This window comes from Coccinella septempunctata, chromosome X, assembly GCF_907165205.1.
Source record: "Coccinella septempunctata chromosome X, icCocSept1.1, whole genome shotgun sequence".
NCBI classification, from domain to species: Eukaryota; Metazoa; Arthropoda; class Insecta; order Coleoptera; family Coccinellidae; genus Coccinella; species Coccinella septempunctata.
The window spans coordinates 1,535,973-1,559,522 of record NC_058198.1 but is presented as its reverse complement, the minus strand read 5'-3'; the positions used below and the strand labels follow the sequence as shown (position 1 = coordinate 1,559,522).

The 23,550-nt window shown below is 35.5% G+C and overlaps 4 protein-coding genes across 7 annotated transcripts in view; 2 read left to right on the top strand and 2 right to left on the bottom strand.

Annotated features, from left to right (window-relative positions):
• The window catches only part of LOC123321715 (ephrin-B2a-like), a 68,913-nt gene extending 61,814 nt beyond the window's left edge, over positions 1 to 7,099 (top strand). Inside the window, exons 2-4 of the mRNA XM_044909448.1 lie at positions 3,190 to 3,500; positions 4,458 to 4,706; positions 4,875 to 7,099. Coding sequence (XP_044765383.1) covers positions 3,190 to 3,500; positions 4,458 to 4,706; positions 4,875 to 5,008 — 694 coding nt within the window. The 3' untranslated portion in view covers positions 5,009 to 7,099. The remainder of the gene's footprint in view (positions 1 to 3,189; positions 3,501 to 4,457; positions 4,707 to 4,874) is intronic.
• Positions 7,100 to 8,484: 1,385 nt separating this feature from the next.
• Positions 8,485 to 13,804, bottom strand: LOC123321974 (band 4.1-like protein 4). 4 transcript variants are annotated; one of them, XM_044909787.1, is made up of 14 exons: positions 13,632 to 13,804; positions 12,343 to 12,447; positions 12,165 to 12,286; positions 12,014 to 12,111; positions 11,839 to 11,959; positions 11,341 to 11,428; positions 11,134 to 11,286; positions 10,853 to 11,010; positions 10,091 to 10,285; positions 9,820 to 10,035; positions 9,607 to 9,765; positions 9,128 to 9,499; positions 8,685 to 8,897; positions 8,485 to 8,596 (listed from the first exon to the last, which is right to left on the bottom strand). In XM_044909787.1, exons 1-14 carry the CDS (start codon positions 13,713 to 13,715, stop codon positions 8,554 to 8,556), a joined length of 2,127 nt encoding a protein of 708 aa, XP_044765722.1. In that variant the 5' UTR covers positions 13,716 to 13,804; the 3' UTR covers positions 8,485 to 8,553. The 4 variants fall into 4 exon arrangements, with proteins under 4 accessions (XP_044765722.1, XP_044765723.1, XP_044765724.1 ...); XM_044909788.1 differs by having other exon boundaries at positions 10,859 to 11,010; XM_044909789.1 differs by having other exon boundaries at positions 10,919 to 11,010.
• Positions 13,805 to 17,701: 3,897 nt separating this feature from the next.
• On the top strand, positions 17,702 to 19,948 carry LOC123321738 (protein bunched, class 2/F/G isoform-like). The gene is made up of 3 exons (XM_044909474.1): positions 17,702 to 18,597; positions 18,930 to 18,981; positions 19,558 to 19,948. Exons 1-3 carry the CDS (start codon positions 17,879 to 17,881, stop codon positions 19,732 to 19,734), a joined length of 948 nt encoding a protein of 315 aa, XP_044765409.1. The 5' UTR covers positions 17,702 to 17,878; the 3' UTR covers positions 19,735 to 19,948.
• A 296-nt stretch (positions 19,949 to 20,244) lies between these two features.
• On the bottom strand, positions 20,245 to 23,295 carry LOC123321737. The gene is made up of 5 exons (XM_044909473.1): positions 23,103 to 23,295; positions 22,533 to 23,016; positions 21,546 to 22,478; positions 20,855 to 21,497; positions 20,245 to 20,461 (listed from the first exon to the last, which is right to left on the bottom strand). The coding sequence occupies exons 1-5, from the start codon at positions 23,221 to 23,223 to the stop codon at positions 20,354 to 20,356; spliced, it is 2,289 nt and encodes a 762-aa protein (XP_044765408.1). The 5' UTR covers positions 23,224 to 23,295; the 3' UTR covers positions 20,245 to 20,353.
• Positions 23,296 to 23,550: the final 255 nt, after the last annotated feature.

Genomic DNA, 23,550 nt, shown 5'->3' with positions numbered 1-23,550 from the left:
AATGGCAATCTTAAACATTATCTGTATACTTGCTTCGTATTCTTAGAAATCTGCTATAGAGTCATTCAAGAAGTAATGAGCGGAACTCAAATAGACAGAGAATTACTCTAGGGCGTGATAGAAAAAATTCCACCGAATGATATGCAAAAAAATATGTATTCACCATTCTCTGTGCTGCATTTCTCGACACTCAGCATCAGGAGACCTGCATGATGATTGAATCGCCCATGGCAGAGTCCTGAAACAAAAAAATTCTACGTTATAATGAGAATATAATTTCATTCGTGTCGTGATATGGAATTTCGAAAGCAGGGATAGTGAACTTCAAATATTCAGTTCTTTAATCGTGATAAAATATCAATAACAATATTTTCGTATTGCGTAGGAAATCTGATTTGGTCAACAGATATTCATTGTAATGAGTTTAATTGAAATAATTTGCTCTGTATTTATAGATGCAATATTTTGAGTTTTCGCATATGGAGATACATCATATTACAATTCACATCCACAATTATTTCCCATGATTCCAGAGGGCATTACATTACAACAATTTTACAGTGAATAGCTTTTAAAGTCAGACAAAAGCGAATTGGTTGGATGACTCTCGAACCTTACTCAAAAAAGAAAAGCTATTATAAAAGAGAGACATATTCTTAGCACAAAGCACGTCCTCTTTTATTTTTTCGTCAATCATGTTCATTTTTTGATAAGTCATTTTTGAAGGAACTGATATGGCCTTATGGGTCGGTAAATTTATTGTAGCGGTATTTTACTGTTGGTCACAAAGGAAAGGTGAAACGCATATGATACACTGACGCATATGTTAGCCAAATTGAACGAATGAAATGCTGACCTCTTGAACTCTACCTCGAAACGAATTCCACCTCAACAAATGAACGAGGTAGTCAGCGAAGAACCTTGGATTCTCATTGTCCAACTATTTATGGTTGGATTCTTCAATAACTGTGCATTATACGAAACTGAGAACTCCTAAATTTGGCCTACAAGATACCCAATCACTTGAAGTAATCCTCTCGAATATATTGGGAATGAAAAGAAAATGATATCGAATAGATATCAAGAAGAAAAAATGGCATGAAGTGAGAAACACATACTTTGAAGGAAGACTCACACTGAATATATTTCCTCATTGAAAATTGCTTTTAATGGCAGTATTGAAAACTGAAATTTCATTATGGATGTTTTTAATCCTCCAGTAGTTGAATTTCCCCGAAAACTCAGAACCCTTCCCTTCGTTTCTAAGATTTCCACGTTCGTTATAAAAGTGACATTATTAAAAGAGCTACAACTTTCATCTAATTGAAAACATAATAATCTGCAGTACCATGCTGGTCTTGTAATTCATCCTATTCTAAAGATTCCCTTTTGTGCGTGAATTTCAAAGGAAAAAGATTTCATGGCGGACATATTTTAATTACGTTCTGTATTGAAAGTCACTCCCACTTATTCCCTTTTTTCTACCCTATCTCTGTAAGACCACCCCTCCCTACAATTATGCTCTTCAGTTACCCCAGCGGTATGTTTACTGTCTGTCAAGCTATACGGGTAGGTGCATGTACCTACTCCCTTCTTTGCAGTTTCTAGCTAGATGTTCAAGGGGTTTCGATCACATACATATGTATTCTTACATATGTGCTCATATGTATATAAAGGCTTGAATTATTATCACTCTATTCCTTGCTGATCATTATGCTTCGGGGCTTCCAGAAAGAGGAACTTTTTTTCACAGATTAGCATGAGAGGACCAATCAATACAACCCTCAAAATCCAAACGAAATTTATCTTGTAATCATCTCGTATTTAACGTGCGCCACTGAGCGATAGACGTCAAAACGAATTATGAAAGATTTTATGGTCATTTCCAGACAACACGGAAGTATAATTAATAACACTCATATAAATAATTTTATAGCAATTCCCTGGGACTTAATTGAATCAGTTTTCGGTACGTCCTTAGCATTCGACACTAAAGAAGATATATTAAATAGTGAATATTTCAACGCATACTTGTTGAGATACGTCTACAGCAATCAAATATAATCCTCTTCAACAAACACGAAACTATCGATTTTTTATTTTGATGATATATTTCCTTATAATAATCTATCCACAAGAGATTGCTGGAATAGTATGTTCACACTATTGCAGTGTTCAAAATAGCAGAAAAATATTTCACCAATTAATAGGTAAAACCGAACTGACGAAATTTCGAAAGAATTTACAAATTTTCAAAAATTTAGGTACCAGATACACGTAAATAGATCCATATCGTTGTAGCGACTTGCACCAATGGAGGTGTTATATTAAAACTAATCAGAAATTGGGTGATGTGGATTACTAATTATAAGTCTCTGTGGGGAGTTTCGTAAGCATGGCGGACAAAGCTCAGGATCGGAAATCACACTGAGCACCGACATGTTTTCCTTTGCCCCGACTTTCTTACTAGAGATGGGAGTACCGAAAGACATTCATTTCCAAAAATATTTCTTCAAAAATATGGATAGTTATTCTGCAGAAATTATTCCTGCACATGTCAACATCCTTGGTGTATTTTCCAGTGCCTGAAGATGCCCAAAAACCCTTCGAATACCCATCTCTAGCAATATCATCCAATCTTTCTACCTGAAAGGTGTAGTGGCCTTCACACCTCATCAAATAACCTCCTTAATCTTGCATTGCCATTCCATCTGACACTTGGTACTTATTTGTCAAAACAATTTATTAGCTCATTACTTCAACTTGATTCGTTTCTTCTTTTCGAAACGTAACTTACATACTGAGATAATATCTTAAACCTTTCAAAACGAATCTGTATCGTCGAGCAATCTCCGTTGCCAATCGTTCTTCAGAAATAGCCCGTACATGTTATTGTGCCAGTCATTATTATCACCATTATTTCCATCTCTATTCCATGATGGTGGTCAATTTCATTAAAAATGATATCCACTTAATGAATCTCCGTTCCGCGATACTGAAAATTTTGGATTGATTTTTCGATTAATCTCCCATTATTATCAACAATTCAGGGCTATGCGTTATGAAAGACCTTTCACATCAAATACCTGCTGGTCGGTTATACGTTCACTGAATGTCGTTCAAGCACACACACCAGCGATTGATCTAACATGGCCGTACCTAAATTTTAATTATATCTCATTGTTTCAGATTCCGCATCGACAATACAGACCATATTATAGACGTGAACAAAGGCAATGTCCAGTTCGAGTATGACCAAGTCAATATAATATGTCCAGTGTACATGCCAGGGACCTACGATGAGGACGCAGAGAAATACATTATATACAATGTGACTAAAGAAGAATACGAGACGTGCAGAATAACGAACCCTGATCCCAAAATCATTGCTATCTGCGATAAGCCCTATAAGCTAATGTACTTCACAATTACGTTCAGGCCGTTCACGCCTCAGCCTGGAGGCTTGGAGTTTCAGCCTGGAAAGGATTACTATTTTATTTGTGAGTATTTGCATATTTTATAACATTCTTCCCACTGCTTCAAGCACTGTAAAAACCTTGCGAACTACGACAGCATTACGCGAAGGGACCCCTAGACTTTACATACAGAATGACGAGCGAAAACGAAAGAGTATATGAGCATTGAGTATTAATACTCATTGACATGACTCAAAAGTTCCAAAAAAGCCATTTTTTCATAAAGCATCTGGAATCAAATGAATGTTATTTGTAGAAGACTCCATTTTGAATGATTTTCTCAAAAAATGACCAACCTAATTTCGAAATTCAAAGAAGGTAGACTAGAAGACATCTCACACTACACCCAATGCCAATAAAATACTTCAGAGTGGATTCCACCTTCACTTGGGGGGTTAAAATATCGCTGCCAGTAGTGAAAAAAAATTGTACCCCTTTAAAATACCTGAAAATCGTTCTGTTTGATTCTCATCTGGCCAACCTGTATATAATCGTGAGAATATTATATTCTAGCTGGCTCGATGTTTACACAAATGGAAGAAGATGTTAGTGATTTGTCAGATATATGGTGGTATATCAATGTTGTCTACACCAATTCTGTAAAACGTTAACAGATGTTGTTTTTCGATGATATATTGAAGAACCCACAAGGGGTGCAACTTCTGAGCTAAACAACTTAGATAACTTGACGTTATTTAAAACTACACCCTCTCTAATCGTCTGGCATACTTTCAGAACTCAGAACGTGCGGGTAGAAAGTAAATCTGACCCACATGTTCGTTTTAATTTGTAAAAAGGTGAAAAGGGACGAGGATATTACGGATACGGAAGCAGGCCTTTTGTTTTCAACATTCTGGATCAGTCTATGAGAAAACCGTTAGATGAAAATTACTTCCCATTTTATCATGTCCAATTAGACATTTAAATATTCATTTCTTGCCACATTCAATCACAGATAATAACTTTGAATATGTATTCCAGCTACATCTTCAGGGGATGATCTTCATAGGAGAGTAGGTGGAAGATGCCTCTCAGATAATATGAAAATCGTTTTCAAAGTTTGTTGTGCCGAAAATCAAACGTCAACCACATCCACCACAAGATTCATGATGCCATCCACACCATTCTCGTGGCCAACCAGGCCAACGCCAGGACCAACAACCACGACCACAACCCCATGGTCTCCCAGAATCGACCACATACCTTCAAGGAAACCACCGAAAAAATCAAGTGAGTAGCATTCGCTCAATTGACCAATATTTCTTCTAGAAAAATTTCCTCTATGAAACCTGTAGCCTATGCTGATGAAAATACATCCTTGGATGTACACAACAATCAGAAAATGATCTTTTGCATACAGTCATTATTTATAACTTGACATTATTATTTTTGTTTCAGACGAATACGACAAACATCCTAATGAAGTGGTCAAAAACGAGGAATTGACGTACAACACTGGAGTCTGGTTATCTGCTGCACCCTCTAGTATTCTTGTCTTAGTTGCATTAATAGCATGCCTAAAGTGGCGGTGAGCAAAGCAAAGGGGTATTTCCCCGCGTACAACAGTCAGGCACGTTGATACATATTTGTAAAAATTTTGTAAATTGAAAGTTGAAAGCGTGCGTAGGACTACCGGCATGCAGTCAAAACCAGCCATGATAAGTGTTCCATACGCTGGTGGTGTTCCAATAAATTGTCCAACAGAAAGAAGACTAAGTGTATATAATTTATTCGAATTAGAAAAGACTTATTTATTCAAGGGAATATTGCGAAATGAACTTATTTTGTGAGAGAATTTGTGATAAATGTTTCAAAAGACTACGTTGAAGTGCTCCGATTGAGTTGATATTTTGCCCGATTTCCTGTCATTTTTCATTTACGAAATTCATTAATTAGCCAAAATGTCTTGTGCAATTACTCTTTAGAGTCAAACAGTCATGAAATGATGTGAAATCTGTCGAGAAATATTTAATGTTCGTATTGTAAATACATAAAAGTGATATATTTACTACCTTAAAACGCTTGTTAATATTATTTTTTCTATTACTCTCACTATTAAATGTACCATTTGCTATCTTTAATTTCCTTTTTAGAGTCAAGCAACGACTTACCTATATATTCGAAAAAAACTGTAGGTTTCGTAAGACAAATATTTATACAAAGAATATATGCCATATTTTAAACGGTCTAGTTTTTCGGATTTTTTCGCATCATGATATTCCGACTCTTCTATCAAATAATTTCCCACCAATTCACTTATAGATATTAATAACTACCGTCGTTATTATTTTGGAAACAAAATCGTTTCGGTTTTTGATGCCTTTTCAAAAACCACAAAAATTCTTCTGTGATAAATTTAGTTTTGGTCTATTAAAACGTGAAGGGGATGAAAATTATTGTTTAAAATTAGCTGATAGAGGATTCCAAATGAAATTATCATGGTGCTGATCCTCCATATACTAAATAGTTGTGTGTCACTTAGCAAACACTATATTGAAATGAATTAAATCAGCACGAAATATTCGTTGTTGAATTATTCTTCATTTTGTAGATGTTTTTGTATGATTGCAAGTATGATGTAAGCCTACATAAATGTCTGGCCGGTTATCATAAAATACTATATGATCCGATATAACGTGTTTTTGCTTCTGATTATCCCAGATTTTGTACAATAGCTATAAAAGAATTTTGAAAAAGGTCATATAAGTTATTCATCAAAGCCATATTGAATAATTTCTTTGAACGTTTCAGTAATACTACATACCGTATACACCATAATTATTCGGGCGAAATTACCGCAGTACAGTAGAAATACGTCAATGATGATTATGTTCATCCAGTCGATGTCTATATAACTTATTTCTTAGTGGATTGTTCAAAATGATGCCTAGCAATTTTGTTCTTTCACCTCCACGGAAACTAGCAGTATGTCTTTTGTACTTAATATTATTTAATTATTTATCACGCATAGTCTTTAGTCGCTTTGAGTTGCAGATCTGGTGAAGCAACTCGAAATCTCATCGATAAATTTCGTTTCAATACTCATTTTTTGGATCCGTCCACTTCATTCTTCTGTATTTTGATACAGCAATGAGAACTGTTTCTACGTATTCGATGAAAATTACTGAACCAGTTTTATAGAAATAGTATAATTTCATAGTATTCGCATTATTGAAACTATCATTTTCAGAATCCATATCGGAGGACGACATAAATTCCTCAACACAGTATTATCGAATTTACCATTCTTGACTAAATAAAATAAGTTCAATAATCTGAGTGTGTTGTAATGAATTGAATGTATTTAGATGTTCAAGACAAATGTATAATTTACGTCAAGTATACAACTTAGACTTAGCAGCACTACGGTATGATTAAAATGAAGTATCTTCTACTGTCTTAGATATCAGCCAAAAAAAAATTTCCATGGAAAAATTTATCAAGATATATATCGGAGAAAATCTGTTTCCGTATACAGAGCCAGTATAACAAATTTAGCACTGAATGATGAAACAAGTTTCTGTTGCCTACTTTTGTATTCAGCATATATGGGCAGTATTCCTTGTCGTATGTTAAAATGTCTCCCATTCCTTTGTAATAGATCAATAAACATATTTCTTAATGAGTGTCGTTCCATTTTCCATCCGATTTGACCTTTTTTCATTTGACTAATCAATTCTATTCTATCATTCTACGAAAATAAGTCGCTGCATTATTTGTCATCTGCCTAGGTATATCATATATACCCCATAATTTATTTGCAAGAATTTAATTTTTTTTTGTATTCTGTATTATCTACACCTTGCTGAAATGTCTTTTTTTCAAAATAACGAGTTACGTTTCTAGGAACCACGATTAGAAATAAATAAAAAACAACAGTTTTGTCGTTCTAAAATATTGTCATAGTTACAAGTTAGTTAAGGCAGTCAAGGGCATTTGGCTACCTTAGAAGAGTCATAGTAAAAATATATCAATTATGACTCTATTAAGGGCAAATGCCCATGACTACCTTAACGAACTATCCAAACGCTAGATGTAGATGTAGATTTTTTTCTGGTATTTTTTCAAAGTGCTCGATAGCTCTTCCATGAGGTGTTTCGGACTATCGATACATTCTGGGGCCTGTATATTTCTTATTTCATAACAGGCTCAGTTATATCAAACTTCGAAAAACTTGCGAATATTTTCGTTTCATCATCTTTCAATGAACCTTTTTAGGTGTATTTTGAGGACGACATAAGTTAATAACAGAATACAAAAAAAATGAAATTTTCGCAAATAAATTATGAGGTATACATGATATACCTCATATACTCGTTTTCTATGAAAACGAAAATATTCGAGTCATAGTTAAAATTTTAACTATGACTCTTAAGGTAGCCAAAAGCCCAAGAAGTAACTATGACCATTAAGGTAGCCTACCTTAATGGTCATAGTTACTTCTTGGGCATTTGGCTACCTTAATGCCAAAAGGTAGCTAGCCAAATGCCCATGACTAAGTAAGTGAAAGAGAAACAATGGGTTTGATTGTATAATTTATTGTGTTAACCATTGAAATTGTAGTTTTATCTTAACTTAACATTCTACGTTTAAAAATAGGGAAAGCACTGACGTGAGTTCGTTCGAATTCATAACTAGAGCTGCCATCTATCCAGGTAATGAACTCTCACCTACTTATTTATTCTTCCAATATTACCAAAAATACATATCTGATGTAGCTGATAACTAATTTTTGGTTTTGAAGTAACGTTTTGAGGGTTCTTGCAAAATTTTGTTGCATAATACAAAATTTTAGAAAATATTTGAACCAATAACTAAGTAATCGACAAACTGACCCGGTGGTTAATAGATTAACAAACATGAACCATAGAGGGGGCGGCAAATAGACTTTAGCCTATTAGAGTCGGCCTTTTTTCAAATCCGGCCCTGCAAATCAGCGAAATATATATGGTAGAATCAAACGCTACGAGTAATAAAGATAACACATTCATTTTAGGAAATAAATAGGAATCGTATAAATATTTATTATTAAAAAAATCATACATAGTGGTTATTCTGGAGGTTTTTCCAAATTTCCTCAGGGTCTACTACTCATCATCTCAAATTTTCTTGACAACAGCCTGGAACAGATTCGATTGAAAACATTTTTGAAACGCCAATTAGGCATGACCCTATTCAATATAAATTGAATATTTTATTCGATTGTACCTTTCATTATTGTGCGTTTCTTGGTCTGTTACAAGACCTGAGTCCGAATGATCATGACTACTTTTTAAAATGTTTTCGGAAAGATCTTTTTTGATAGCAAAATTGTCTGTCAGATTACCAGACGAATCGTATAAGCACATATTTTTCGGCTTATTTTTCCTATGATGAACCATGTTGTCGGCGTATTCTAACATCGTCATTGTATCTAACATCCTAAAAAAAGAATTTATTACATTCAATATTCATATGGGGTCGTTTTCGGTACAAGAAGAGAAGGATGTATCCATAAATATTTCAGTTGAATTTTGGTCCTCTAAAATATGCTCAATACCCACTCCCATTCCTGATGTAAACAAACTGAATGAAAACTTGCTGCGGAAATGAATAATTGTTGAATTGGTTCAGAAACTTCGGAACACATCCCATATTCTCCCATAGCTCACCTTGCCTGATTGACTTTACCCTTCGACTGTTTGAAATTGTTATTCGTTTCTACAACTGTGTACGGAATTTCCTTGAGCTGTTTCTCGGACATGCCCGTCGTGTCGATCAGATCAAACTCCAAATGTTTCTTCACTTCGTCCGACAAGAAGTGCTTCGATTCTCCAGGCGAATGATGGCGGCTCTGTGGATGTCTATGTTTATATTTAGGGTTCGGAGTTTTTTTGGAATCTTTCTCATCTATCAATCTTGAACCACTGATTATATGGGCCTGCTGAATGTTGTTGGCATTACCGTCAACAGAGATTCGCTTCTTAGCCTCTTTCCACTGGTAGTTGGAGTCTACAAGCTCCGGTTGTGAGCTTTCTCTTCGCCTGAAAAATTAATTACTTCACTTATCAATTCGAGTTTAGAAATTTCTATCGACTACTAAAATTAAAAGAACAGTAAGTAGTTTTTTCCAGGTGAGTTCTAGGCTAACCTGGATCTACTATTTCTTCTACTCGAGGAACCATCACCATCACCTCTGGATCCCTTCCTACTCCTAGAACGATGTTTTTTATGCCTATGGTGGGATCGACAAGAACTTTTTGATAATTCGCTCTCGTTATCTGAAGTACCTCTACCCGAATGCTTCTTTCTGCAAATAACGATTTCTTATTTCCATTTTGTCCCTCATCAATTTCATCCTCACCTTTTGTACGTCTTCGAATCGCCAGAACTCTGACTATCCACCGAGGAAGACCTATATCTGGGACCTGCAGATCTTATAGATCTGGGACTAGCTGGTGCCGATATATTATACAATCCTTTCGAATGGGGTTGTGACCACGGTGCACTTCTTGTACTTCTTGGAGAATCTGTTCTTCTATTATCATCTTTCATTTGGTGTGAGTAAGTCTGATCGTACCTGTAATGGTAGTTCAACTTTTTATCCTCCCCTAAAACATGCGTTCATTACTCACCCTTGAACTGGTTGCGGAATCGAAATATGTTTCAAACTTCCACAATCTGGTATATGTAGAACCTCGTCTACTTCTAGGTCTGCGAAGTCGTCCAGTTTTTTCTCGCTGAATCGTCTTGAGGGTTTTCTGGAAAAGGTAGGTGGTACTCTTCCTTTCACTTGTGAACTCTTTATGCCTTGCTCCTCTGTTCTTCCACTAAAACATTGAATGCATAACACATTATTGGGTGTTCTAGTGTTCTTACATACACATTTAACAAAAAGTTATTTGTCACAAGTCTACAGTTAACAGTAAAGAAGCTGGTGATATTAAATAATAATTTTTTTTGCATAACTAACATACGAGGAACATAATCATAAAAATGTCTGACACCAGATTCTTTACTATCATTTCATGCTACTCAATTTGGTCCGAATGAACAGGAGCTCATTTGAATCATCCGAATAGATATTCTATAATTTTTCTTCAAGCTACATTCGATTATTTTTCCATAATGGAAGTATGCTCGAAAGATGAGCTGATATTACTGCTGCTCAATATTTTATCCGAATCTTGTTTTCAGATAAGTAAACTGGTGAGACAGTTTCCTACATTTCCAGAAGTATGCTTTACATGGTCTCTATTTTCATACCAAACATGCAAGGTCCTCATTCCTGTGCTATCTAATGCTGGGCATTCCATTCTCTTTAGTCTCATGCGATTTTTGAAACATTCAAACATTGTTATCACATTTAAAAATTTTGTTTTTCTTTTGAAACTTACCCATACCTAAATCTGGACCCTAATGCGAATATATCAGGTACTGTAGGATGATAAACTTGAACTAACCTAAAGAAAGAGTGATGCTCGACGCAACATTTCCATAGATGCTTACAACCCAACTTGGAGGGTGTCTCGAAACCATACGTACTCTCATCATTCTGAAATAAATCGGAATATAATGGAAAAGCTCCGTGTTCGGAGAATCGTCGATGCGCATGCCACTACCTATAAGACCCCTCGATAAAATGGTTATAGTCGGGCATGCGGCTTGCGGTGCTTACATTTTTATCGGTTACTTTGAGCATGAAATAGCGACCCTTGAAGTAGATCTTGGTTATTCTGGGCCAATAGTAATTTCCTACTGTTATTTTGTTCCTTAATACTATTATTCCACTAGGGGTAAGGCCTAAGAAATATTCCACGCTGTCCTCCCCCTGAAACGAGCATGAATTACAATCCTGGAACATTCGAAAATCATATATATTTACCAATACTGGATGGAGGTCTACCCCGTACATTTCCAGCCATTTTACTCTATCGAGATAATTATATTCAGCTGCAGACGGTAACTGTCCCCTGAAAATAATTAAATCTGAAATTTTTATGCATAGATTAGACACAGTTGGGTCATTTAATTGCTGAATACCACCGACGGTTCTTGACTTGTTCGAAGGGAATCTAGATGGGCGAGAATGAGTGAATGAGAAAACAGAAAAACGTTTCGATTTCAACATAGAGTTGCGCCTGAAGTGATCGATTGTTGGCTGTAAGATCATTAGCGGTGATGATGTGGTGCGGTTAATGAAACTATCCTTGAATATTTTTTGCCTTCATGGCTTCTCAAATCTATACCGGCCTTTGCTGGTACGACGTATATTTTAAAATAAAACAATATACAGTGTGAATCGAGCAATTTTCAAGTTTCGACATATGTGTAATTTTCTGTTCCAAAATATCCAAAAGAAAAAACAATGATGTCAACTCACATTAAGGCTTTATGAAGTTCAGATATCCTTGTTTCTAATTCTAAGCTTTGGTTTGAAACGAATTTGAATTCAGAAACGTATCCTGGTAAATGTACCCTCGGATCGAAGTCCCCCAATTCGGCTGTGAAATCAATAATTAATTTTCAATATTCTCAAATTGAAATCGATCACTCACATTGCAGAACATAAGCTCCTAATTCTGCAGCCAAATCAGTCGATACAGGAAGTCTTCCTTGAAGTATATCTTGCTTACATTGAAGGAAAAATTGGTACCTTGAATTTGCACACTTAGATTTTTTTTATTGCGTTTTCGATGATCAACTCACCTAGTTATTTCTTCTAATAGTTTACAGGGATCAACTGCGTAAAATTTCACCCCAAAATATAACGTATATGGATCGGACGCTTTAAGTTGCTTCCTCAATTTTTTCGTTGGCTCTAACCAGTGCTGCAATTGATATTATCAATAAAAATTATCCAGAAATAATTTTTTCAATATCTTACGGTCTGGCCGAATGCATCCAGATATCGAAGACCAAAATAATGTGTTTCTATCAAATTAATATGGTTGAAAACGGCGTTTAATATAACTTGCCCATTGCAGGAATCCTGAAACAAATCAAGACAGTGAAAAAGTGAAATTTCAAAACGAAAAAATTTGGAATTTATAAGAATACGCATATTTTCAACCTTGTTTGTCCAGCTATCAAAGGCTTTTGAAATATATTAGAATAATCGATGATGTGTGCGTCCTATATTGTTTAGAAAAATCAATTAGCACTGAGAAATAAATGTTTTTATTGCCACGTGTTGAAATGCGCGGTATTTATTGAGTGCTGAAAATTATGAATTATACACGATAATTAGTCACAGTTCCAAATTGAAAGATATATAAAACAATACGCACTCTCGACTTCATAGGTAGTCGTTACCATTGGAAGTCTAATTGGTAAGAAATAGAAAAATTATGTTAAAGGCTAATTATACTTGGCGAGGCCTTGCTACGGAACATTTACATATTTCGAATGACCGAATACCCAATAATTGTGCCAGAGTACCCTGTGGCTATCACGATTTTGTCTGCACGCCAAGATGCTCGGATGATGGAGCTCTCGAAATTATTACCACCGAAGAACTACCTATAATTAAATAAAAATAAAGCAACGGACAATGCGTTGGGATATTTACTGAGAGCGCTTTCGTGTTATAGACCACTTTCGGATAGTAGGAAAAGAGCAATCTCCTTTTTCTAGTTGCATATCGGCGACTGGTTTTTGGCTCTCCATTCTTCCGAATAACAAATTACTTCATACATCAGGATTAGTTGAGAAACGACGTAGGAGTAACAAATTTAACTCCATGTAATGGTTTCAACACAAAATTTCGAACACTATAATTAAAATTAAAATAATCCATCAATAATCTCTCGGAAATGGTAACAGATGGAGTTTCCCCACTGTCTCTGAATATTACGGAGAAAATTTTTCCTTATGGTAGTTCATAAGAAAACTTGCTAGCGGAAATTCACGTAAATAAAATTGTGTCCTGTTATTCTTCCATTTTTTTCGAATGACACGTATGGAGTTAGCCGATGAAGTTATTTGGTATGCAGATAGTATGCTGAGGTAAGACAGACACAAGGTGGAATGTTATGAACAATGATTTCTTTGTCATTAGCAATACTATTGGATGTTTGCGATAAGACTGGGAATAACAACATAAATTTTTCGAAGGATATTTCGATCATACCAATTGGATGGTCGAAACTATTTATATTCAGTGGCGTAGCTCACCTGCACCTCCTGAAAGAATTCTTGCCCATCCAAAAGTAATATTTTACAGCAAATTGTTCTCGGCCTGGTGCAAAAACACTCCATGTGAAATATTCCAGAGTTAATTTGCAAGTTCTACAATTTTATCTTTATTTTCTTCGAAGACAGCAACCATCATCCGAAAGAGGCAAACTTCCAGAAACCTGAAAAATAAGTCAACTTCAGATCCACTCTTTTGTTTTCACTTAACCCTTCGGGGTTATTTTTGGTACACCCTTTACCTGAAAATTCATGCATAGTTTTGTGGTTAATGAACCTGTTATGGATTATTATCAAAATTCAACTGAATTATCGTCGATAAAACAATTCATAGAATTCAAAGGTCGACCCCCTTCTTGTTTTATAGCCAATTTATCATTAACAAAACCCAAACTACAAGTACACACTGACTAATGGTCGAAAACTATAACGACGCCACTGATGACGAACAATATAGACAAATATATGTTCGACGGTGTAAGTCAGAATAATGAAATAATAAGAATAATAATAATTGTACAATTTCCAGTAATCAATTGGAAAATATGTCATTCTTTATCAATATTTCTCTCAATTATTAAGTGAATGTTGAGTCCGAGTGAGAAGATTTGGTTGCAAGTCAAGAAAGATGATGATCTCGTAAATTCGGTAACGTTTTATGTTGGGCGATTGTCTGCCCTGAGCTTATTTCTTTTTGGCCGATTATGAGTAACCGCCAAGGTATGAATGATTGTTACCTGAAATCTACCTGGCTTTGAACTATAATTATCTCATTACAATTTGTATTAATTCTTAGGGTGTGTAGTGTTATGTTCCTCTCTTAGGAATTCCCAACAGGGACGGACTCGTACACTGAAATCAATTAAAATCGAGACTTTTCAGTTGTGGGACAAGGATTCAATTCATTATCATTGGCAAAGACTCAATATTTCAATGAAATGAGCAGTCAAGAAGAAACCATTTGGAATTATAATGAGAAATAGTGTAACTTATTCGATTTGAAAATTTCGGTAATCTGCAGATCATACTTTGGCATATTTTCATGAGATCTTTAATCTCTATAAACAATTCACCCCATATGGACTCATTTTTCTGGGCGAATTATTCGAACGTTTAATATCACAAGAAAACTTCCTGAATACTGATCTGTATTTCAAGTTGAGCACATCCGCTCAGTTCCCATACCTTCACATGATACCACAGGTACAGTTTTGATTCTGCAGACCACAGTTTAAACACTGGATTTCACGGTTATGGTTTATATCCATCCCTCGCCAGAATGAATTTATAATTCGAATGAACCACCAGAAATATCGAAAAACTTGTTAAGTAATTAAGTGGAGGAATCCTAGACAAGACTCTAGTTATGCCTTAGAACGAATTCAATAAACAAAAAACCCTAGGACTAATAATTTTATATTAAAAATGAAGATGCGAGTAGAAACACTTTGAGTGTATAACGATGAGGATTTTTATAAAAATAAAAAAATCATATCAGTATGAGGTTGTTTTTGCATATTTGTAGCCCCTTCGTACGATGGCTCCAACAGTTTATTTTTGAATTAGATACCAGTTGAGAGTAGGAATAAAACGAAACATTGTATGCGAAGTACCGTCTACAGACAAAGTACCAAGTTGTACATTCGCCGTATAGAAGATTAAATTCAAATATATGGCCGATTAAATCCTGTTCTCTGTTGCGTCAAGTCCCACGGTTGATCCTAATTATCACACCTCAGCCATGGGAAAACGAGTTTCCGGTGTTCAGCGGAAATCGTACCGTTCTAGTTAGCTGAATTTGTAACATGCCGGTCGGAAATCATTTTTTCCCAAAAACAGATTCGAAACGAAACAGGTTCGACATCTCGATTTTACAACAGAGAATTTCATCGATCTCTACCGAATAAAAATATTTTTACGCTTGCGGATTTGTATAGTACCGTATTTCTCATATGTCGAATGGGAATTCGGAAAAAAAATTTGAAAAAAGCAACTTTCCTGGATGGATTTTAGAGATAAATTTCAGAAACTGGTGTAACTTTCAAAAAACTACTTCGTCTTCAGATGATATCATCGATCTAATTTAATGATTTATTTTGGAGCAGTTAAATGAGCTTACTTTATTAGTTAGTAGATAAATAATAATCTATTCCAACCCATTTTCGAGAAACCTGCCTTGGTTATTACATATACCTATGGCAATTTGCATTTTATTTTATTGTTCAACTTCGAATTTGGTTTCTTCAAGTAGGCGTTATAAAAAACAACACAATCGAGATATCGTGTTTGTGGGTGAATGACAAATGAAACAGTCATTGCTCAGTGGATATAAAATATGCAGACGACTTTCAGAACAATACAGAAATTCATATAACTAATCGCACATTGTTCGAGTATAGAACGAATTTGTTATTCTTCCTTTCCCCCCAAAAACAAACGAAATATTTAGTTACATATAAAAATCGGGAGGGATATTTTTTCTTCATAAATTATAGAGAGACGGCTGAAACCAACTAAATGGACCATCTGTTTGTTAACGGAAATAGGTACTCTTTGTTCCTCTTTTGAAATAGCACCACACTTCTCTGTCATCCACCTGCCTGATTCAATTCCGGAGTTTTTAGGAATCTACAACTGTTGGAAAGTGGTTTCTTGAAAACACACTCGAAATAATTCACTTGATTCATCCAGAAGAAGAATTGGATTCAACAGTAACTGAGATCAAGTATGATCTGAGGATGTGAGGATAAAAAATATTATTAATAAGAAGGTAGAAGTGGGAGAACGGGGAGAAAAAAATCTCCCACGCAATATATAATAGGATATTCCTTGAGCTAAATGTCAGTGTCAATGTCAATAATAATTTCGCAAAATATTTTTACTGTCCAACCAAGTCAATTCCAATCTGCGAAGGCGCAAAGATGATAAAATTCGAAATAACCCAAAAGATATTTTGAAAATCATCGGAAGATAAGACAGGATACATCCTAGTTTGCGACGTTACAAGTGTTGTTAGAAAATATAGGAAAACGAATGAATCACGTCTAGTGAGAATGTCAAAATCATGCTGCTCACTCACCAATTAATTCTTAAAAACAAATGGGTCACTTGTCATCGGACACAAGAGCTTGATTATTTCGATTAAAATTCCGTGATTTACCGATCCAAACTTAAGAACCGATCAACAGATTATTGGTATAACGTATTCAAGGGCATTCAACTTGTATTAAGCGGAGTTCATGGAACCTCGATGAATCAAATGAACGCATAGTACGTTAAGCACAAGTCTACGCTCTCCGAGAGAACCACAAGAACTGAACCAACTTCGAACTGAACTTGAAATTTATGATAGCTATTGTGTTATAGGTTGGTATAAGTTTAACACTAGATCTCTGGACCTTCGTCAAGAGACAATTGCTGGTTTGCATGGCTACTCCACTGGTAACCATTATACCACAATCCATTAATGGATGATGGTACCCTCCACCCAGAAAATTAATGCTCTTTCGGCCACTATACATGGGGATGCCTCCTCCTGCAGACTTGAGAACGTCGTTATAAGGATTTTTCTTCAAAAGCGCATCCTCAATCGCTGCTTCAGTTGAAGATGAGGCAATTCATTCGATTTGATATTTCCTGAAACGTTACACATTTAAGCTTTCAGAATAAAATTCTATTTTTTATTGTCCAGATAAATGCTAGACTGAAGAGCATCTATTGATAGCCCAATCCACAAAAGGTGGCCAATTTATTATATTTGCTGTATCAACCTAGTAAAGATTATCTGCTCTAGCCCTAAATTATTGCCAGAAAAAATGAAAATTTCAGGGATAGAAAACATAAGGGAGCTGTAGATTTAACTGCAATGGTTGATTAAATGTCAGAATTCTCCTGATTATTTTCATGACAGCTATGATTTCCACCCAGAGCGACGCTTATATTAGGACCAGGCGCTGTATATGGAAGCTTTCTGCCGCAGCGGAAAAACATCAATGCTGAGGGGAAAACTGGTGCGCGCGCTGTAACCTTGAACGAATTGGGGTTTCAACTACCCCAAGATGTGAGGTTATTCGAAGCATCCAGCTAAATTTAAAAAAAATTAGGATGGAGGTCGGGTGAGGCTAAAATGCTTTTCAGTTAAACACTGATAAATTTAAGGTTTAACACTAAGTTTTAATTTTATTATCGTAAAGTTCAGTTTTGATTATCAGTGGTGGAGTTGAGTGAAAATGGCATCAGGTATAGGCAAGAAGAAGTTCAATGTTATCCATCGTACAACAAGTGAAACAATTAGATTATGTGAAGCTGATATTTTGGATGAAACAATTCACATCGCCCCCTTCCCTTCATCAGTACGCAACAATTCTTCCGTGCATCATTCCAGAAAAAAGGTTCAAAGTTCCTTCCAGATAACAGACGTCTGTTTGACCCGTCCGGACTTCGGAGACGAATCAGCTGACGATCTGGATGAATCTCATACAGATGAAAACTCAAGGGTGACAGACAATGAAACTCCAAGTTATTCGGAAGATTCTCGAGATGCTGAAGATCATGGAACTACAACAACTTTTGGACAGATGTCTACAGCTGCTACGACAGCACCCATATCTTCAGCCTCTACGAAATCCAGGGAGGAAAAATCGAGATCTCTCAGTAGTGATTCACCGAATTCAAATTCCTTCAGCCGAGGAAGATGGACTTGCTTGGATTACGTAGATAACACTCAACAACTTATAGATATGGACCTTGCTGACAATGAAAAATTTGTTAATCAGTATTTGAAAAGCTCATCCGCTTTGAAAAATTGCGAGTTATTTTTCGAGAAGAAATTTCAAGACGTTCTGCAATTTGAAAAAAACGGAATAAATTTCAACAAAGACGAGGTTGATGATGCTTATAGAAAAGTGGCCAGTCTTTTGACAACAAACAAAGTAGAAAAAAATGTCAGGTAAGAATTCAATGTTTTTCATTGGCAAATCATTCATTTTTTTGTCATTCGAACCGATATCAGGCAGAAAAGAGAATCTTTCCTCGAAAAGGAAACTGAATAACCTCGGAAATTTGAAGCAAACGGCACCATTCATTAAATATGGACTAACTCAAAAATCGATGATAGGCAATGCAGTATTTAGTTTGCTGAAGTATCAATTATAGAGCATTGCAACACGAAGCTATTCATTTATTCCCAAATTTCATCAATTCAAGAAATTTAATAATTATACTTTTTTATTCATTATTATTTCGAATGAATTATTGATCCAGAAAAAAATTTGTTCACAGTTCAGGTGGTAAAGGAGTCGTGGAAATCGATTCAAAAATCGAACAAGCTATGGTGAGTCATTTTCATTAAAAATTATTCGTGAAAAATATGAGAGACGACTGAAAAAATGCAAATTTCCACTATATTTATGAAATAGTCAAGTGAAAATCAATTCAGTTAGGTATATCATGAACTTTTCTACTCAAATCTGATATTTTTAATATGCTCTTTATCCATAATTTTATATCTTTTACTAACAGGGTCTTTCCTAATCAAAATTGAAAGGTTTCATGCCAAATAATACATAATATTATATTCTGTCACTAATAATTCCAAATTCAAATTTTTATCTATTGTGTTCATAAGAACCTGAGAAAAAGCTCCCGCGAAGAACGTCCATTTTTAATTGAAAAGCATTGGCATAAAACAATGAGCGAAATTTTTTTAAAGGAATAAAGATTTGCATCCATATTTTTCTAATAATAAATCTTTTAGTAGACTGAACCCAAGTTCAGCAGACACTTGTTACAGTCGTGAATTTAGTTCGATATTGGAAACATGCAAGATTTTCGAGTTGCTGAGATACCTATCAATATTCGATCCATTATTCTTGAGATCAGTTATTTTCGTGAATATTTTTCATTACAGGATTTAGTGAAGAGCCACCTGATGTACGCTGTTCGACAGGACGTGAATGTGTTAAAACTGAAAATATCTGAATTGCTAGTAAAAATCAGTCAGTTGGAATCAGAAAACTTATATCTTCGTGCAAAAGCTAGCCCGGAAGTTCTCAAATTACTGGAAAGAAGGAATCAACCATCATAAATACCAACACTTTAGGTTCGACTCTCAATTTTCACATCCTGTTTTGCTCTAATTGGGTATTTTGCGAAATCAGTCAATAGTAGAGCTTCCACCGTACCTATTTCATCTTGTTCTTCCACCAAATTTACTTCGAGTTCTGAGTTAGATGAAATTTCAATACGCCTTGCTCAATTGGTGGTTCAATTATGAATTAACATTAATCATTTTTTAATTACTGAATGCCTGACTAGAAAGAGTCGAACCTACAGAGTGGTTTCTTTCTTCTGGTTGGAAATAAGACGGAAAGGTGCTAATATGTGATGAGTTTCAAGTGACTGTTGAAGATTTTCGGTTATCTATATTTACATTTATAAGAACACACTCAATTATTATTCACCCTTGCTTTCGCCTTGAACAAATAGTTTGTTATTTTGATGAGCGAATACGGAAGAGGACAAAAAATAAACAACATTTAGGTACTTTAATAGGGCCGATACAAAAATGATTTTAATGTTGAATAAAGCCCTCGAAATGATTCCTACTTTTATTTATTGAATGATAACAACCTATAGTTTATTTCGAAAAATGCACAATATCATTCCAAATTTAAATATGTTAGTTAGATCTGAAACGTGTGAGTTCAGCTTCTGGCCATATCTTGATTTATTATAATTGAAGGGCTCTTTATTCTATTGTAGTAAAATTCCGTTGTATCATCTACTGGCACTGGTATTCCTTCTGGTATAACCTACCCAATACAAATCAGTTGATCATCATCAATCTTGACATGGCATTATTGAAAGTTTTAGTTATAAGAATAAAAATATTACGTATGATATCCGAATCAGATGACAACACAACAAGATTAGAATCTAAAAATGTAGCAAATATATTCTATGAAATACGAATATAACTAATCAATTTTGAGTCTGGTATAACAAATTCAAATCAATATCCCTTTCATGATGGACGTCGATTTTCCAGGTAAGACGCATTTAGCTGATACGGAAGCCGTTGCAATTTGTTTAATGATCAATCTCCATGCTTCTACAATTCCCGACTCAATTATTACGACGCGAATATCAACCATTTTGCGAGTGTTACTACTTATCTAGAAAAACTTGATTTGAGCTATGATTACCTTGGTACTATTAGTGATAACTGTGTGACGACTTAAGTTTTTACTAGATGACTTCTTCATGTTGATCTCAACTGCAGACCGTAATAAATCCACTTTAGATGCACTGCCGCGTGCTCTGGTGTCGACAGTGTAACTTCCTCTTCGAAAACTGTTCTTCTCAATACCCAGGCTATATTCTCTGCTTTTGCCAAGGGACGAAACGGAACCTATTTGATTATACTCAATCATCAAACTCAATCGTTCATGACTGACCATTGTGCTTTGATCTTTGAATTTCGGTTCGGAAGTTTCAGTGTTAATCTTACTCATTTCTCCGTTTTTTTCTTCATCGTCCCTATCGGTATCGAATTCAATTTTTGCGAGACACACGTAATGAACTATTACATAGAGTACTCCACAAACAACCGACATAAGTCCCATTAGTTGGAATGCTTGACGAATACCAACTTTTCCAATTATATAACCCCCCAAAAAACTACCACTGCCTCTGCCTATACTGAAATGAGCCATACCCAGAATTCCAATCAAAGTCGCTAAGAGATTTTTGGGAGCAATTATGGCACAATACGTAGCAGCTGCAACCCACATCAAGTGTACTGATATGGATTCAAGAGCCTCAAAAGGAAAACACCACCAAGCGCTCCTGAAAATAAACCGAATTAAATATTGTTTACATGAAGTAAATACTTACTCAATAACTGAATATCCTACAAGTCTCAAAGCATGTGCGAAGAAAGCCATGATAACTATATTTATATGTCCAACCCTCTTCGTGATTCTATTTGCGCCGTACAGAAATGGTAAACTGCTCAATGTTCCAACTGTAACAGTTATTCCTAAAAGATAATTGGGGGCACCAAGATCTCTCAGATAGAAAAAGAGAAAACTTTCGATGAAACCCCACAGGTTTCCCAAGATGCAAAGTGCTATGATGAACATAGCAATAGATGGTATGGTTAAAACGAATCTGAGATTCTTAAATACGTTATCGGCTGGGAGTTGATCTCCTAGAGGCATCAAGAAAACTGCTGTAGCTGAAATCATCAGCAGGGCATCGTGTGCGTAAAAAGCTGGCGAATAATCTGTGTAACCAAGTTTTTCACTGTTTATATCTATTAGAATTCCTGTGATAGGCGAAAATAGAGCCATTCCTAGACTCGAAAATAATTTCTCTTTGCCAAAATCTCCACCATATCTTTCGATCATATTCAAAGCTATAGGATCCATGATTGTTACACCAGCCGTCATCATAGTGTTTGCCATGAATCTCAATATAAAATAAATCCAGAAAATATTAGGCTCACTCTTATTGAATTCTGGAGGGCAAACGTCAGGTCCCCCTGACCTGAAGTTACATTTTTGCAATATACAGTCATTGGAATAATTCTTCAACCTCACTTGAGTGCTGACGTTTGCAGATAAAACAACACCACCGCATCGTAGATCCCTCTCATCTAACTCTGGTACATTTACACCAAATCTCCTCAGTAAATTTGGGGTGAATCTTTTCTTGAGTTCCATCACCTTGTCGTCTTCTGAAGAATCCAAATACATGCCGAACTGTTCGATTGGATCTCCAAGATTTTCGTGCATATCCAAGGTGAACTGCGCCACAGTACCATTCCTGATAAGATGGAAGTAAGTTCGATTTTTTTTTCTGGAGAGCGTTTTTACCTACCCTTTGATCGTTCCATTACTATTCTTCTTGGCTAAGTGGAAGGTTAAGTCGTCCGTATCTGTATCTCCATTTAACGTTATTGTTTCATTCTTTTTCTTTTTTTTCTTAAGTAAGCAATGATCAACGCACATGTCCAAAACTACGTCGAGTTCTTCTTCAGCTGGACACTCTCTACTGGGGCAGGGACTCCACCAAACTTCAACGTATAATTTTTTCGGATGTGTTATAACGTAACCTGAAGGTACTGATCCAGGTGTCTCTTGATGAGGAATCAACAACAAGGAATGGTGAAGGAAAGCAGTTGCCATAAATGAGACGATAACTACCGACTTGTATTTCCCGAATTTATCTACCAGATACCCCGTCACGGGTGGAGCCAAGAAAGTGGTGAAAGGCAGAGCCAAGTATATGAGTGCTATTTCCTCCATTTTTATTCCTATACTCTGCATATGGATTGTCAGATAGGGCATCAGGGAGGAAGTAGCTGGAATCAGAATAATGAGAACCTCTCTCGGTATCGAAACCATTTTCAAGGTTATTTGAATTCTAGCGTATGTTTGTATATCTTACCTCCATATAGAAAAAATAAAGAAACTTTCAGCATAATGAGATTCCCATTTATGTGGATTTTGATTTTCTTCCTTTCCACTGGGGGAAAATGATGCATTTCTGTAAATACATCTTCTCCCATTTTTCCACGCACACCAAAAACAAGTCGACCTTTTCAACATATGAAAATGCTTCTACTTATGCTTTTATGAAAACTGCTACCGAGATAGCTGATTGTTTAATCGCAAAGTAAACTTCATGTTTACACTTTTGATCCATACTTCCTTCTGCAAAGATAAAAACTTGGGATGTCACACAGAAAATTGTAACAGTATTCAGAGTAGTCTGAGATGAAACTTGAAAGTACTGTTGTTTTGAGGAAATAAAAGGAAATGGAGATGAGAATGATCTCTTGTGAATCTCTATTTTTTCTTCAGACCTAAACAGAGACAGACAGAGACAACGGAGA